The 13,645-nt window shown below is 47.7% G+C and overlaps 1 protein-coding gene across 2 annotated transcripts in view; it reads left to right on the top strand.

Moving 5' to 3' along the window:
• afg3l2 (AFG3-like AAA ATPase 2) overlaps positions 1-12,422 on the top strand; it is a 28,343-nt gene extending 15,921 nt beyond the window's left edge. Inside the window, exons 8-17 of one of the 2 annotated variants that reach the window (XM_031321498.2) lie at positions 724-1,000; positions 2,324-2,461; positions 3,034-3,187; positions 4,833-4,940; positions 5,127-5,252; positions 5,387-5,497; positions 6,501-6,616; positions 6,791-6,991; positions 8,810-9,004; positions 11,885-12,422. In XM_031321498.2, the coding sequence (XP_031177358.1) occupies positions 724-1,000; positions 2,324-2,461; positions 3,034-3,187; positions 4,833-4,940; positions 5,127-5,252; positions 5,387-5,497; positions 6,501-6,616; positions 6,791-6,991; positions 8,810-9,004; positions 11,885-12,124 (1,666 nt within the window). In that variant the 3' untranslated portion in view covers positions 12,125-12,422. Of the gene's footprint in view, positions 1-723; positions 1,001-2,323; positions 2,468-3,033; positions 3,188-4,832; positions 4,941-5,126; positions 5,253-5,386; positions 5,498-6,500; positions 6,617-6,790; positions 6,992-8,809; positions 9,005-11,884 lie in introns of both variants that reach the window. The other variant, XM_036005345.1, reaches the window with a different exon arrangement.
• The last annotated feature ends 1,223 nt before the right edge of the window (positions 12,423-13,645 follow it).

The raw sequence follows: 13,645 nt of genomic DNA, 5'->3' as shown, positions 1-13,645 counted from the left end.
GGAGTTTAGCCCAAAACTATCACAAAAAAACCTGGAAGGATTAATGAAGTAAACAGTAACTGTCCTTCCTTTGCCGTACCTGAAGTTGCTGCATTCTGGCTGCTGTCTGTAGATTCCTTCATCACAACTCGTATTCTTCCAGATGTTTGATACCAGATGTTGTAACAGCGGTGATGTTGTGTATAGTTTAGGGTCCTCACCACCACCAGACTAATCAGCATTACAGACTGAACATGTAGCTGGACTTGAATGGCCTTCTTTTGACTGAAAGTTCTGCCAAACTACACTTTTTCTGCTCACCAGTTCCATTTCCACTTCCTCACAGCCTACTGCATTGAACGCTCCACCTACGTAAACACCTTCCTGTAATCAACGGCGCCGTCACTACGGCGACCAGCGTAGCGCCTAGTGACAGCGTAGGGTTCAGCAGACACTGTCCTACGCTGTCAAAAAGCCCAATATTCAGCCGGATCAGAAGCCCAGACCTGGATCCAGGGCATCATAATGATGATGGGTTAGCTTTTTAAACTTAAGCGCCGAAAACATTTTGACTTTTTGAACTTTATTTGACTTTTTGTTTGTACATTTTTTCCTCTTTTTTTAAAATGTTTTTTACTTTTTCTTCACCCCGTTCTCTAACCCTGTGTGTGTGTGTGTGTGTGTGTGTGTGTGTGTGTGTGTGTGTGTGTGTGTGTGTGTGTGTGTGTGTGTGTGTGTGTCCAGGACGTTCCTACTGAGCATGCTCCCCACGGTGCTGATCATTGGCTTCCTGCTAGTGATGCTGCGGCGAGGGGGGGTGGGGGCAGGGGGGCGGCCCGGCCGCGGGATGGGGGGGCTGTTCAGCGTTTCCGAGACGACGGCGAAGATCCTGAAGGACGAGATCGACGTGAAGTTCAAAGACGTGGCCGGCTGCGAGGAAGCCAAGATGGAGATCATGGAGTTCGTCAACTTCCTGAAGAACCCCAAACAGTACCAGGACCTGGGCGCCAAGATACCCAAGGTACTACTAAATATATATATATATATATATATACATATAATACCCAAACAGTACCAGGACCTGGGCGCCAAGATACCCAAGGTACTACTAAATATATATATATATATACATATAATACCCAAACAGTACCAGGACCTGGGCGCCAAGATACCCAAGGTACTATTAAATATATATATATATATGCTAGCTTGCTAACTTTACTGTTATTAACGAGCTAACGCTAGCTTTACTCCTGTTATTAACGAGCTAACGCTAGCATTACTACTGTTATTAACGAGCTAACGCTAGCTTTACTACTGTTATTAACGAGCTAACGCTAGCATTACTACTGTTATTAACGAGCTAACGCTAGCTTTACTCCTGTTATTAACGAGCTAACGCTAGCTTTACTCCTGTTATTAACGAGCTAACGCTAGCTTTACTACTGTTATTAACGAGCTAACGCTAGCTTTACTACTGTTATTAACGAGCTAACGCTAGCTTTACTACTGTTATTAACGAGCTAACGCTAGCTTTACTCCTGTTATTAACGAGCTAACGCTAGCTTTACTCCTGTTATTAACGAGCTAACGCTAGCTTGTCGTGCTAGTCAGCTGGATAAGGAGTAAACACCAGCACCAGAAGAGGACGTTACGTTCCTCACTTCAGAACGGAACAACAGTAGGATTGTGTAGTGACTTTACCCTGCTGTTGAACTCCCGTCCTCCTCATCAAGGACTCCACCATGTTTATGTTTTAGGTGCTGAATCATCACCGTGGTGACCGTGCCATGCCGTGTTGCTTTTGCTTATCTTGCAATGAACATGTTTTTGATTGATGTAGTGTGAATGCTCCCAGACCTTGGATGACTTAGGTCAGACTGATCTCTCTGCCTCCGCCGTGTGTTTCAGAACATCGTTACGGGTCTCTCCGTCTCTCTCCGTATTTCAACCCGGTCTCACGGCGGTTTGTGTAAATGTCCCGTTATGTTTAACCTATTGATACGTGTTCACGGGGACATTTTTCTCGTGGTGGCCAGCACGAAATAGGAACGGCCTCTACCCCCGCTCTGCTCTTTTTTCTTTTCTTTCGCTCTGCTCTGCTTTTTTAATAATCAAATTTTTATATATATATATATATATATAAATATACATATACATATGTATGTGTGTTTGTGTATGTATGTGTGTGTGTGTGTGTGTGTGTGTGTGTGTGTGTGTGTGTCTCTGTGTGTGTGTGTCTCTGTGTGTGTGTGTGTGTGTGTGTGTGTGTGTGTGTGTGTGTGTGTGTGTGTGTGTGTGTGTGTGTGTGTGTGTGTGTGTGTGTGTGTGTGTGTGTGTGTAGGGAGCCATCCTGACGGGTCCTCCAGGAACAGGAAAGACTCTTCTGGCCAAAGCGACGGCCGGCGAGGCCGACGTGCCGTTCATCACCGTCAACGGCTCCGAGTTCCTGGAGATGTTCGTGGGCGTCGGCCCCGCTAGGGTGAGGAACACACACACACACACACACAGACAGAGACACACACACACACAGACAGAGACACACACACACACACACACACAGACAGAGACACACACACAGACACACAGACAGAGACACACACACACGCATATATACACACACACACACACACACGCATATATATACACACACACACACACACGCATATATACACACACACACACACGCATATATACACACACACACACACACACACACGCATATATACACACACACACACACACACACGCATATACACACACACACACACACGCATATATACACACACACACACACACACACACACACGCATATATACACACACACACACACACACACACACACACACGCATATATACACACACACACACACACACACACACACACACACATATATACACACACACACACACACACACACACACACACACACACACAGACACACACACACACACACACAGTGAGTGAGGATAATATTCAACTGAACTTATCACAGCCCCTGCTGGGATGAGGTCAGAGTGGGCCGGCCTTCATGATGTCACTTCCTGTCCCAGGTGCGAGACCTGTTCGTCATGGCGAGGAAGAACGCTCCCTGCATCCTCTTCATCGACGAGATCGACGCCGTCGGACGCAAGCGAGGACGAGGGAACTTCGGAGGACAGAGCGAGCAGGAGAACACGCTGAACCAGCTGCTGGTGGAGATGGACGGTTAGACGCAGGGCATCATGGGAGACGCAGGGCATCATGGGAGACGCAGGGCATCATGGGAGACGCAGGGCATCATGGGAGACGCAGGGCATCATGGGAGACGCAGGGCATCATGGGAGACGCAGGGCATCATGGGAAACACAGAGAAACACAGGGCATCATGGGAGACGCAGGGCATCATGGGAGACGCAGGGCATCATGGGAGACGCAGGGCATCATGGGAAACACAGGGCATCATGGGAGACGCAGGGCATCATGGGAGACGCAGGGCATCATGGGAGACGCAGGGCATCATGGGAAACACAGAGAAACACAGGGCATCATGGGAAACACAGAGAAACACAGGGCATCATGGGAGACGCAGGGCATCATGGGAGACGCAGGGCATCATGGGAGACGCAGGGCATCATGGGAGACGCAGGGCATCATGGGAGACGCAGGGCATCATGGGAGACGCAGAGAAACACAGGGCATCATGGGAAACACAGAGAAACACAGGGCATCATGGGAGACGCAGGGCATCATGGGAGACGCAGGGCATCATGGGAGACGCAGGGCATCATGGGAGACGCAGGGCATCATGGGAAACACAGGGCATCATGGGAGACGCAGGGCATCATGGGAGACACAGGGCATCATGGGAGACGCAGGGCATCATGGGAAACACAGAGAAACACAGGGCATCATGGGAAACACAGAGAAACACAGGGCATCATGGGAGACGCAGGGCATCATGGGAGACGCAGGGCATCATGGGAGACACAGAGAAACACAGGGCATCATGGGAGACGCAGAGAAACACAGGGCATCATGGGAGACGCAGGTCATCATGGGAGACACAGAGAAACACAGGGCATCATGGGAGACACAGAGAAACACAGGGCATCATGGGAAACACAGGGCATCATGGGAGACACAGAGAAACACAGGGCATCATGGGAAACACAGGGCATCATGGGAGACACAGAGAAACACAGGGCATCATGGGAAACACAGGGCATCATGGGAGACACAGAGAAACACAGGGCATCATGGGAGACACAGAGAAACACAGGGCATCATGGGAAACACAGGGCATCATGGGAGACACAGAGAAACACAGGGCATCATGGGAGACACAGGGCATCATGGGAGACACAGAGAAACACAGGGCATCATGGGAAACACAGGGCATCATGGGAAACACAGGGCATCATGGGAAACACAGGGCATCATGGGAGACACAGGGCATCATGGGAGACACAGGGCATCATGTTATGTTAATCAGTTACGTGCACAGCAGTCTATAAACTACTTTTGAACGTCCACACGTTCCACCAAAACCAGTTCCTTCCTGAGACTATTTAGCAGAGGCACCGTGGCTCCGTCCGGAGCTTAGCCCCGCCCACGACGACTGTGATTGGTTTAGAGAGATGTCAATAAACCAGAGCACGTTTTACTCTCCTCCAGGAATGCTGTGAGGACTAGTCAGACCCTCCTCCACAGCTCTGTGGAGGAGGGTCTGACTAGTCTCTGAGGTCCAGACCCTCCTCCACAGCTCTGTGGAGGAGGGTCTGACTAGTCTCTGAGGTCCAGAGGGTCTGACCTGTCAGACTAGGATCTATAAAGCTGTTGAACTGTCATTACCTCATCTCTGTTCTCCCAGGGTTCAACACAGCAACCAACGTGGTCGTTTTGGCGGGAACCAACCGGCCGGACATCCTGGACCCGGCACTGATGAGGCCAGGACGCTTCGACAGACAGATTTATATCGGTGAGATCAGAGAGGACTAGATTAATATCAGAGAGGACTAGATTAATATAGGTGAGATCAGAGAGGACTAGATTAATATCAGAGAGGGTTAGAGAGATACCATCTCAGCATCAGAGTAATGAGACCATCCGTGGGCGGATGAATGACGTGTTTGATAAAGAGTGACTCAGCGTTTTTGTGTCCCAGGTCCTCCGGACATCAAAGGCCGAGCGTCCATCTTTAAAGTGCACCTGCGTCCTCTGAAGCTGGAGACGGAGCTGGACAAAGACGCTCTGGCCAGGAAGATGGCCGCCCTCACACCTGGCTTCTCAGGTACACAGCTGGAACATCAGGCTGTTTCTGTCAAACATCTGGAACATCAGCCTTTTCGCTGCCTTTTTTTGGCCTTTTTTTGGCCCTTTTGCGGCCTTACTAACATCAGGCTGTGTTTCTGTTTTTCTGTCCAGGCGCCGACATCGCTAACGTCTGCAACGAGGCGGCTCTGATCGCCGCTCGCCACCTTTCAGACGCCATCAACCAGAAACACTTTGAACAGGCCATTGAGAGAGTCATCGGGGGTGAGAACACACACACACACACACACACACACACACACACACACACACACACACACACACACACACATACACACACACATTGACATAATGCATTCCCTAGCCCCTTACCCTAACCTTAACCATCACCACTAAATGCCTAACCTTAACCCTTACCCTCACCCTAACCATAACCTAATTCTAACCCTAATCCTAAAACCAAGTCTTAACCCTCAATCAGACCTTTAACCTTGTGGGGTCCAGCATTTTGGCCCCACAAAGCTGTCGGGACCCCACAAGTATACTGGACTCCTGGTTTTTGGACCCCATGAATATAGTAAAACAAGTATACACACACACACACACACACACACACACACACACACACACACACACACACACAGACAGACACACAGACACACACACACACACATAGACACACAGACAGACACACACATAGACACACACACACACACACACACACACACACACACACACACACACACACACACACACACATAGACACGCACATAGACAGACACACACACACACACATAGACAGACAGACACACACACACACACACACACACACACACACACACACACACACACACACACACACACACACGCACATAGACACACACACACACACATAGACACACAGACACACACACACACACACACACACAGACACACAGAGACACACACACACACACACACACACACGCACATAGACACACACACACACACACACACGCACATAGACACACACACACACACACACACGCACATAGACACACACACACACACACCCCCCTACTATGTACTAAAAGCCATTGTAAATAAATAAGGTGTTGAGATGTTGGCTGGTGGAGAAACACACGGTTTGTGTGATGAAAATGATTGTGTGATGTCGTAGTTCTTTCTTTCGTTAGTCCAGATATAATTGTAAACCCTGTTTGACGTTCAGATGTTCCAGATGTGTCGTCCCCCCCCCCCCCCCTGACCTTTGACCCTCCTGTTGCAGGTCTGGAGAAGAAGACTCAGGTGCTGCAGCCGGAGGAGAAGAAGACGGTGGCCTATCACGAGGCCGGCCACGCCGTCGCCGGATGGTTCCTGGAGCACGCCGACCCACTGCTAAAGGTCACACTTCCTGTCTAACTGCTGCTGCTTCCTCCTCCTTATTTCACACGTTTCTTTAATGGACCTCTCAATGTGTGTGTGTGTGTGTGTGTATGTGTGTGTGTGTGTGTGTGTGTGTGTGTGTGTGTGTGTGTGTGTGTGTCTATGTGTGTGTGTGTGTGTGTGTGTGTGTAGGTGTCCATCATCCCCCGGGGGAAGGGTTTGGGCTATGCTCAGTATCTGCCCAGAGAGCAGTTCCTGTACACGGCTGAGCAGCTGCTGGACCGCATGTGCATGACTCTGGGCGGCCGCGTCGCTGAGGAAATCTTCTTCGGACGCATCACGACCGGCGCTCAGGACGACCTGCGCAAAGTCACTCAGAGCGCCTACGCACAGGTACCTTTATAACACAATCTATTACACTTTATTACACTGTATTACACTTTATTCAGTGTGCCGATTGAGCAATCGGCACACTGACTATTATTGCTCTTACTTATTATTATTCCGCCTGTTTTTTGTCCCGCTACTAGTCACGGAGCGTTGCCAACACGTGCACACAAAATACATCAAAACATGTGTAATGACCGGGAATGGTGTGCTATGTATTTTCAAAGAGATTTGCAGCACGGTTTTCACGAAATCGGCAAAAAACAGCGCAAAATTTCCCCATAGACTTGAATGGGAAATCTTCGTGAAAATGCTTAACATCGCTGAAAACAACCCCTCTTTGGGGCCTTGCTGTATCGCCATACTTCTACGTAGAGACATAATTAAAAGTTTAAACCGAAGACAAGACTTTGGCCTTTATTGGGCTGAATGGGCATTCTGATATCAAGCACGGTTTCTACCAAATCACAGTTTACGTATCGTCCTCTTTTCAGACCGTTTCAGATTTCCCAATGTGTGTGTATGGGGCCGGAATCTTCATAGTTAGAGTGGAGGACAGAGGGGGGAGCTGTGGTACGATTCTCTGAATTTTCTCCAAACAAATTGCTCTCTTCCCTACAGTTTTCACTCTTCATACATCATTGTTGGTCAAAATGTAGGAAATTTTGTGCCGGTCGCAGACATGTAACTATGGAATCCATCGGACGTAAACTTTTTGCTCTGTTCATACCAACTGTCGACAGAAACCAAATAAAATTATTAAAAGCCGTTTTAATCTTCTCTACACTGGTCCAACCATCACATCTCTAGTGTTAGTTGAAATAAACATAGTTTACTGATTTACATGTGAAAACATATGTTGGCTCTATACACGCTAAAACTACTGATTTTTAAATGGAGTCTGGTGGGTTTAGCACCAGCTACTTCATAGCGGTTTCTGGTAAACAGAAAGGTCTTAAATAGGTTTTAAAAAGGTCTGTCTCTGAAGGGTTAAGACACTTAACAATTCACCGTTAAAACACTGTATTTAAAATTTAAGCAAAACTTGGGTATTATATATATATATATATATATATATATATATATATATATATATATATATATATATATATATATATATATATTGTATCGCTAAGGCTCGCATCGCTAAACCCACCAGACTCCATGTAAATAAATAGTACTTTAAGCATCCTAAACCCACCAGACTCCATGTAAATAAATAGTACTTTAAGCATCCTAAACCCACCAGACTCCATGTAAATAAACAGTACTTTAACCTTTCTGTAAGTGGTACTACGCTGTACTCTGGTCTTGACCTGTATGCATGTGTGGTGTCTTGTAAGCCCACCATCCATTCCCTATTGCTATTGTTAAACAATTGTATTCTGTCTCTCAGTGACAGTGTGACCTATGTACGTCAATACAGCTACTGCTATTAACCCTTAGCTAGTGTTATTCGGATGTGCACCAAGTAGTAGGCACACTGTCAAAATTTCTTCCGGAATTTTCTAGTTACACTTTATACCGCTTTAAACACACAACTTTCAAGGATTGGTCACTCAGGTTTAACGGGTTTAGACCAGTTAAACCGTTTGTTGTAGCCAATTTGGATTTGTGTGTGTGTGTGTGTGTGTGTGTCTGTCTGTCTGTCTGTGATAGTCGTCGTGTGTTTAGGTCTCAGGGTTTCCAAAATCGTGATCAGTCATATCAAAACATTCTTTTTATTTAATTTATTTAAGACTATGTGTAAAAATAGAGAAAATGCCTTTAGACTCTAGAGGGTTAATCTCTTCTCTGTGTGTGTGTGTGTGTGTGTGTCTCCAGATCGTCCAGTTTGGGATGAATGCGAAGGTGGGTCAGGTTTCCTTCGACATGCCGCGGCAGGGCGAGATGGTTCTGGAGAAACCGTACAGCGAGGCCACGGCGTGTCTGATCGACAGCGAGGTCCGGGTCCTGATCAGCGAGGCTCACCTGAGAACCCACCGGCTGCTGAGCGACCGCAAGACCGAGGTGGAGAAGGTACGCTCAGACAGCCATCTTCTGCTTCTACAGAACGGATTACAAACTGGCTGGTAGCCAACGTACAGATATCCTTTGATTTTACTTGTCGTTGTCTTTCTGAAGAAGGCGGGATAAAACTCAGGAGATTGAAGCGGCTCCGCACCTTAAAACCTTAACTTGAGTAGTGACAGACCGATTTTATCGGCCGGCCGATATATCGGGCCGATATTTGCGTTTTTACGTGTATCGGCATTGGCCGATACGCAGCTGCAGCGTTCGCCGATAGTTTTTTCCCGGCATTATTTACAGACCGGCGTCCACAGGCAGCTCTGTGTTGCTGGAGACGCTGCAGTTCACGTGCAGACCATGCACTGCCCCCCCCCCTCCCCTCCCCCCTAGCAGAGTGTTGGTGCTGGAGGCCTGGCAGGCTTGCTGGTGCTGGAAGCCTGGCAGGCTTGCTGGTGCTGGAGGCCTGGCAGGCTTGCTGGTGCTGGAAGCCTGGCAGGCTTGCTGGTGCTGGAAGCCTGGCAGGCTTGCTGGTGCTGGAGGCCTGGCAGGCTTGCTGGTGCTGGAGGCCTGGCAGGCTTGCTGGTGCTGGAAGCCTGGCAGGCTTGCTGGTGCTGGAGGCCTGGCAGGCTTGCTGGTGCTGGAGGCCTGGCAGGCTTGCTGGTGCTGGAGGCCTGGCAGGCTTGCTGGTGCTGGAAGCTGTTACCCTAAAGTCACATTAGCTATAAGAGACGGAGACAAAGAGACAGGCTACCATTCATTTTCAACGGGAGTGGCCGTTTGCCAAGCGACAAGCAACGAGCTCGCCGCTGACACGAGCAAGGCGGGGCCAAAAAAGACAAGAAGTCTATTTTATGCAAATGCTGAGTCATGCAACAAAGTGACAGCCAATCAGAGTGAGGGCAGCGTGACGTATGTCAGTGGCTTGAGTCGAAGAAAATAATTCAAGAAAGAGTAAGAGATATAACCCAGTATACATGAATATACAGTCGATAACACTGCTGAGATGTAGTGAAGAGCCAAACAAAAGAAAACAAACAGTTAGTGTAAATTATGATCTAGTTAGTGGTGTTGAATCAGTTATAACCCAATATATATGAATAGACAGTCTATGTAAATGATGAAATGTATTAAAGAGTTGATATACAGTTAGTGCAAATTGTGGTCTGGTTAGTGATATAGGTCAGTAATAGCACAGTTAACCGGAATAGACAGTCTCTGCAGATATTGAATGTAGTGAAAAGTGAATATACAGTTAGTGTAAATTATGATCTAGGTAGTGATGTAGGTCAGAAACAACACAATATGCATGAATAGACAGTCTATGTAAATGTTGAGATGTATTAAAGAGTCCGTTTACAGTTGGTGCAGATTGTGGTGTGCAAAAGTTGTGTGACAACAAAGGTTGGAGGAATGACAGTTGAGCATACCTGGGCAGATGAATAGTGCCAAAGGGCGTAAACAGAGTATGACAGCAATGCAGGTGAAGATGTGCATTTGTGCAAATATGCCATGGGACGTGACTGAGGTAATGGATTGCAATAAGGGGTGCGAATACAGAGCATGAAAGACGGGGAACAGTTAGCACGTACAGTGATGGGACAGGAGCTCAGACAGGCGTACTATGAAGGCAGTTAGTGGGATAAGGGTTTTGAGTTTGAGGGTTTTTGTAGTTCATTCCAGTCATTTGCAGCTGAGAACTGGAAGGAGTGGTGGCCAAAGGACGTGTGGGCTTTTGGGGGGACCAAGGAGATGGAACTGCTAGAGTGCAGGCTGCGGGTGGGTGAAGCTATAGTGACCAGTGAGCGTAGGTACAGCGGGGCTTTGCCTAGCAAGGACTTGTAAATGAGTTGGTACCAGTGAGTTAAGCGACGAGTGTGTAACGAGGGCCAGCCGACTAATGCATAGAGGCTGCAGTGGTGGGTGTTAGGGGGGCTCTGGTCACCAAACGTATGGCACTGTGGTAGACAACATCCAGTTTATTCAGGAGAGAGTTTGAGGCAGTTCTGTAAATGACATCACTGTCTCCGTCCTGCAGCTGTTTGGGTTCATGTAGAGCTGTGACGGTGTCCGTTCTAGAGATGCACCGATTACAACTTTCTAGGCCGATTACGATTTCTGATTTTCTTTGAGTTAGACCAGCTGATACCGATTTTAGCCGATTCTGATTTCATGTTTTCTAACCACTTTACAGCACACACACATTAATTTTCTATCTTTTCTTTAATAGAACATGTGTTGAACAGATAATGGATCACTATAAAATAGAACTATATAAATTACTCCTGGTGGGGGACATTCACACACATCTAAAGAGCAATGTTAGAACCATTTCCTTCTTTTCACATCAATATCAACTAAAGAAATGTGATTTAGGTTTTTGGTGTCGTCCCTCCACGCCCTACTTTCTCCTTGCAGGTGTTGCATATTGTAAACTTGTTATCTTCTGCTCACACGCTGAAGAATTCCCAAACAGCTGACATGTTGCAGGTTAATTCACCAGGTTCCTACATGTGGAGAATAGCGCCGACACACGGAGGAGAAGTTGAGAGAAAGGAGAAAGAGAGCGTGCCGTGGTGTCCGTGCCGTGGTGTCCGTGCCGTGGCGTCCGTGCCGTGGCGTCCGTGTGTGCGTGCGTCCTTGAGAACTGTAACTGGTATAACTTATGTTGTCAGTTAATTGGAGCGTTGACCAGCATGAAATCACCATATGTCAGACTGACCTGCTGGTCGCCGGTCATGGCCGAGCACGTGAAAACCGGCCAATTCTGGTCACCGGCCGCTCTATCGGTGCATCTCTAGTCCGTTGTGTCTGTCTCCGTCCTGCAGGTGTTAGGGTTCATGCAGAGCTGTGACTGTGTCTGTTGTCTCTGTCTCTGTCTCCGTCCTGCAGGTGGCGCTGCGGCTGCTGGAGAAAGAAGTTCTGGATAAAAGCGACATGGTGGAGCTGCTGGGCAAACGTCCGTTTGCTGAGAAGTCGACGTACGAGGAGTTCGTGGAGGGAACGGGAGGTATGGACGAGGACACGACGCTGCCGGAGGGTCTGAAGGACTGGAACCGTGAGAGGAAGGAGAAACCGGAGACTCCCGAGGAACAGGTGGCCCGGCAGATCTCTGGAGGGATGCCTTTCTGAAGAACTCTACTGCTAATCTAAAGGATCGTCTGTCTGGAGAACATCAGGAGCTCTGAGAACATTTCCTCTTCAGACTGTAGAGTTCTCACGCTTTCTGTTGGATGTCTGCGTTCTACCCATGACTTCATCTGATCATAATCACCTTCACGTTATCACATCTCTGGAGGGAACTCACCCTTAACTCTCATACCCACCACTATAGCCTCTTTCTGACCAGAGGGATTTCTGCAGTTCCTAGAACATACCGTTCCTAGAACATACCGTTCCTAGAACATACCGTTCCTAGAACATTATGTCCTAGAACATACCGTTCCTAGGACATTATGTCCTAGAACATACCGTCCCTAGGACATACCGTTCCTAAAACATACCGTTCCTAGGACATACCGTTCCTAGGACATACCATTCCTAGAACATTATGTCCTAGAACATACCGTTCCTAAAACATACCGTTGCTAGGACATACCGTTCCTAGAACATACCGTTCCTAGAACATTATGTCCTAGAACATACCGTTCCTAGGACATACCGTTCCTAGAACATACCGTTCCTAGGACATACCGTTCCTAGAACATACCGTTCCTAGAACATACCGTTCCTAGAACATTTGTCTAGCCACGTTCCTAGAACATCTATCGTCCTAGACATGTCCTAGACTACGTCCTAGACATACGTTCCTAGACTACGTCCTAGAACATTATGTCCTAGAACATACCGTTCCTAGGACCCTTTTTTTCTCCTGTTCCAACTGGACCAATTTGGGGATTATGAAATTGGCCTACATATGCTAACTCATAAGACAAACATCACGCATTCAACCAGCTGCTAGTCGTCGTTTGGTTTGCCTGTTGCGCTCTGCTCTTCTATCTTCTTCCATCATATTAATTAGGAGCATATTACGCTGAAGCCTTCGTCTTCTGTGTTTTTCTGTTAAGTACTCCAGTCTAGTCTTTAAACGCCGCCGTTCAAACTCCATTTATTCTTTATTGTAGCACTAAAGTCAAGTGACGACGCTATAAAGACTGTTGCCGTGCTTGCGTCACTCCCTTACCCCTCCTACCAGTTCCTACGGCCACTTGGCCAGTATGAATGCTGGTTTTGGGGGAGAGTAGTTAGCAGAACTGTTTAGAAGTGGACTGTTCCTATATCTACGGTCCTCTAACTACTTGGTCAGAAAGAGACTAATGCTGCGTTCCAGGCATCCCGTAACTCGTGTTTTCACAACCTTCTACCGTGAAAGTGCCCTGGAACGGCAGTCAAACCCTAACTTACTATTCATGAACTGGTACCAGATCGTTGAACTCCCAGTTACACACACACACACACACACACACACACACACACACACACACACACACACACACACACACACACACGTCGCCGACAAATCGCTAGTATCAGCTAGCGCAAGCTAATGTCAACGTTAGGAAGTCGTAACTTACGGGCTAAACATTGTGTCCTGAACGCAGCATAATATACCGTCACCTTCACGTGATCACATCTCTGGAGGGAGCTCGCCCT

Source organism: Sander lucioperca, chromosome 9, assembly GCF_008315115.2.
Source record: "Sander lucioperca isolate FBNREF2018 chromosome 9, SLUC_FBN_1.2, whole genome shotgun sequence".
NCBI classification, from domain to species: domain Eukaryota; kingdom Metazoa; phylum Chordata; class Actinopteri; order Perciformes; family Percidae; genus Sander; species Sander lucioperca.
Note: the sequence above shows the minus strand (reverse complement) of the source record. Positions and strands in the feature narration are given on the sequence as shown.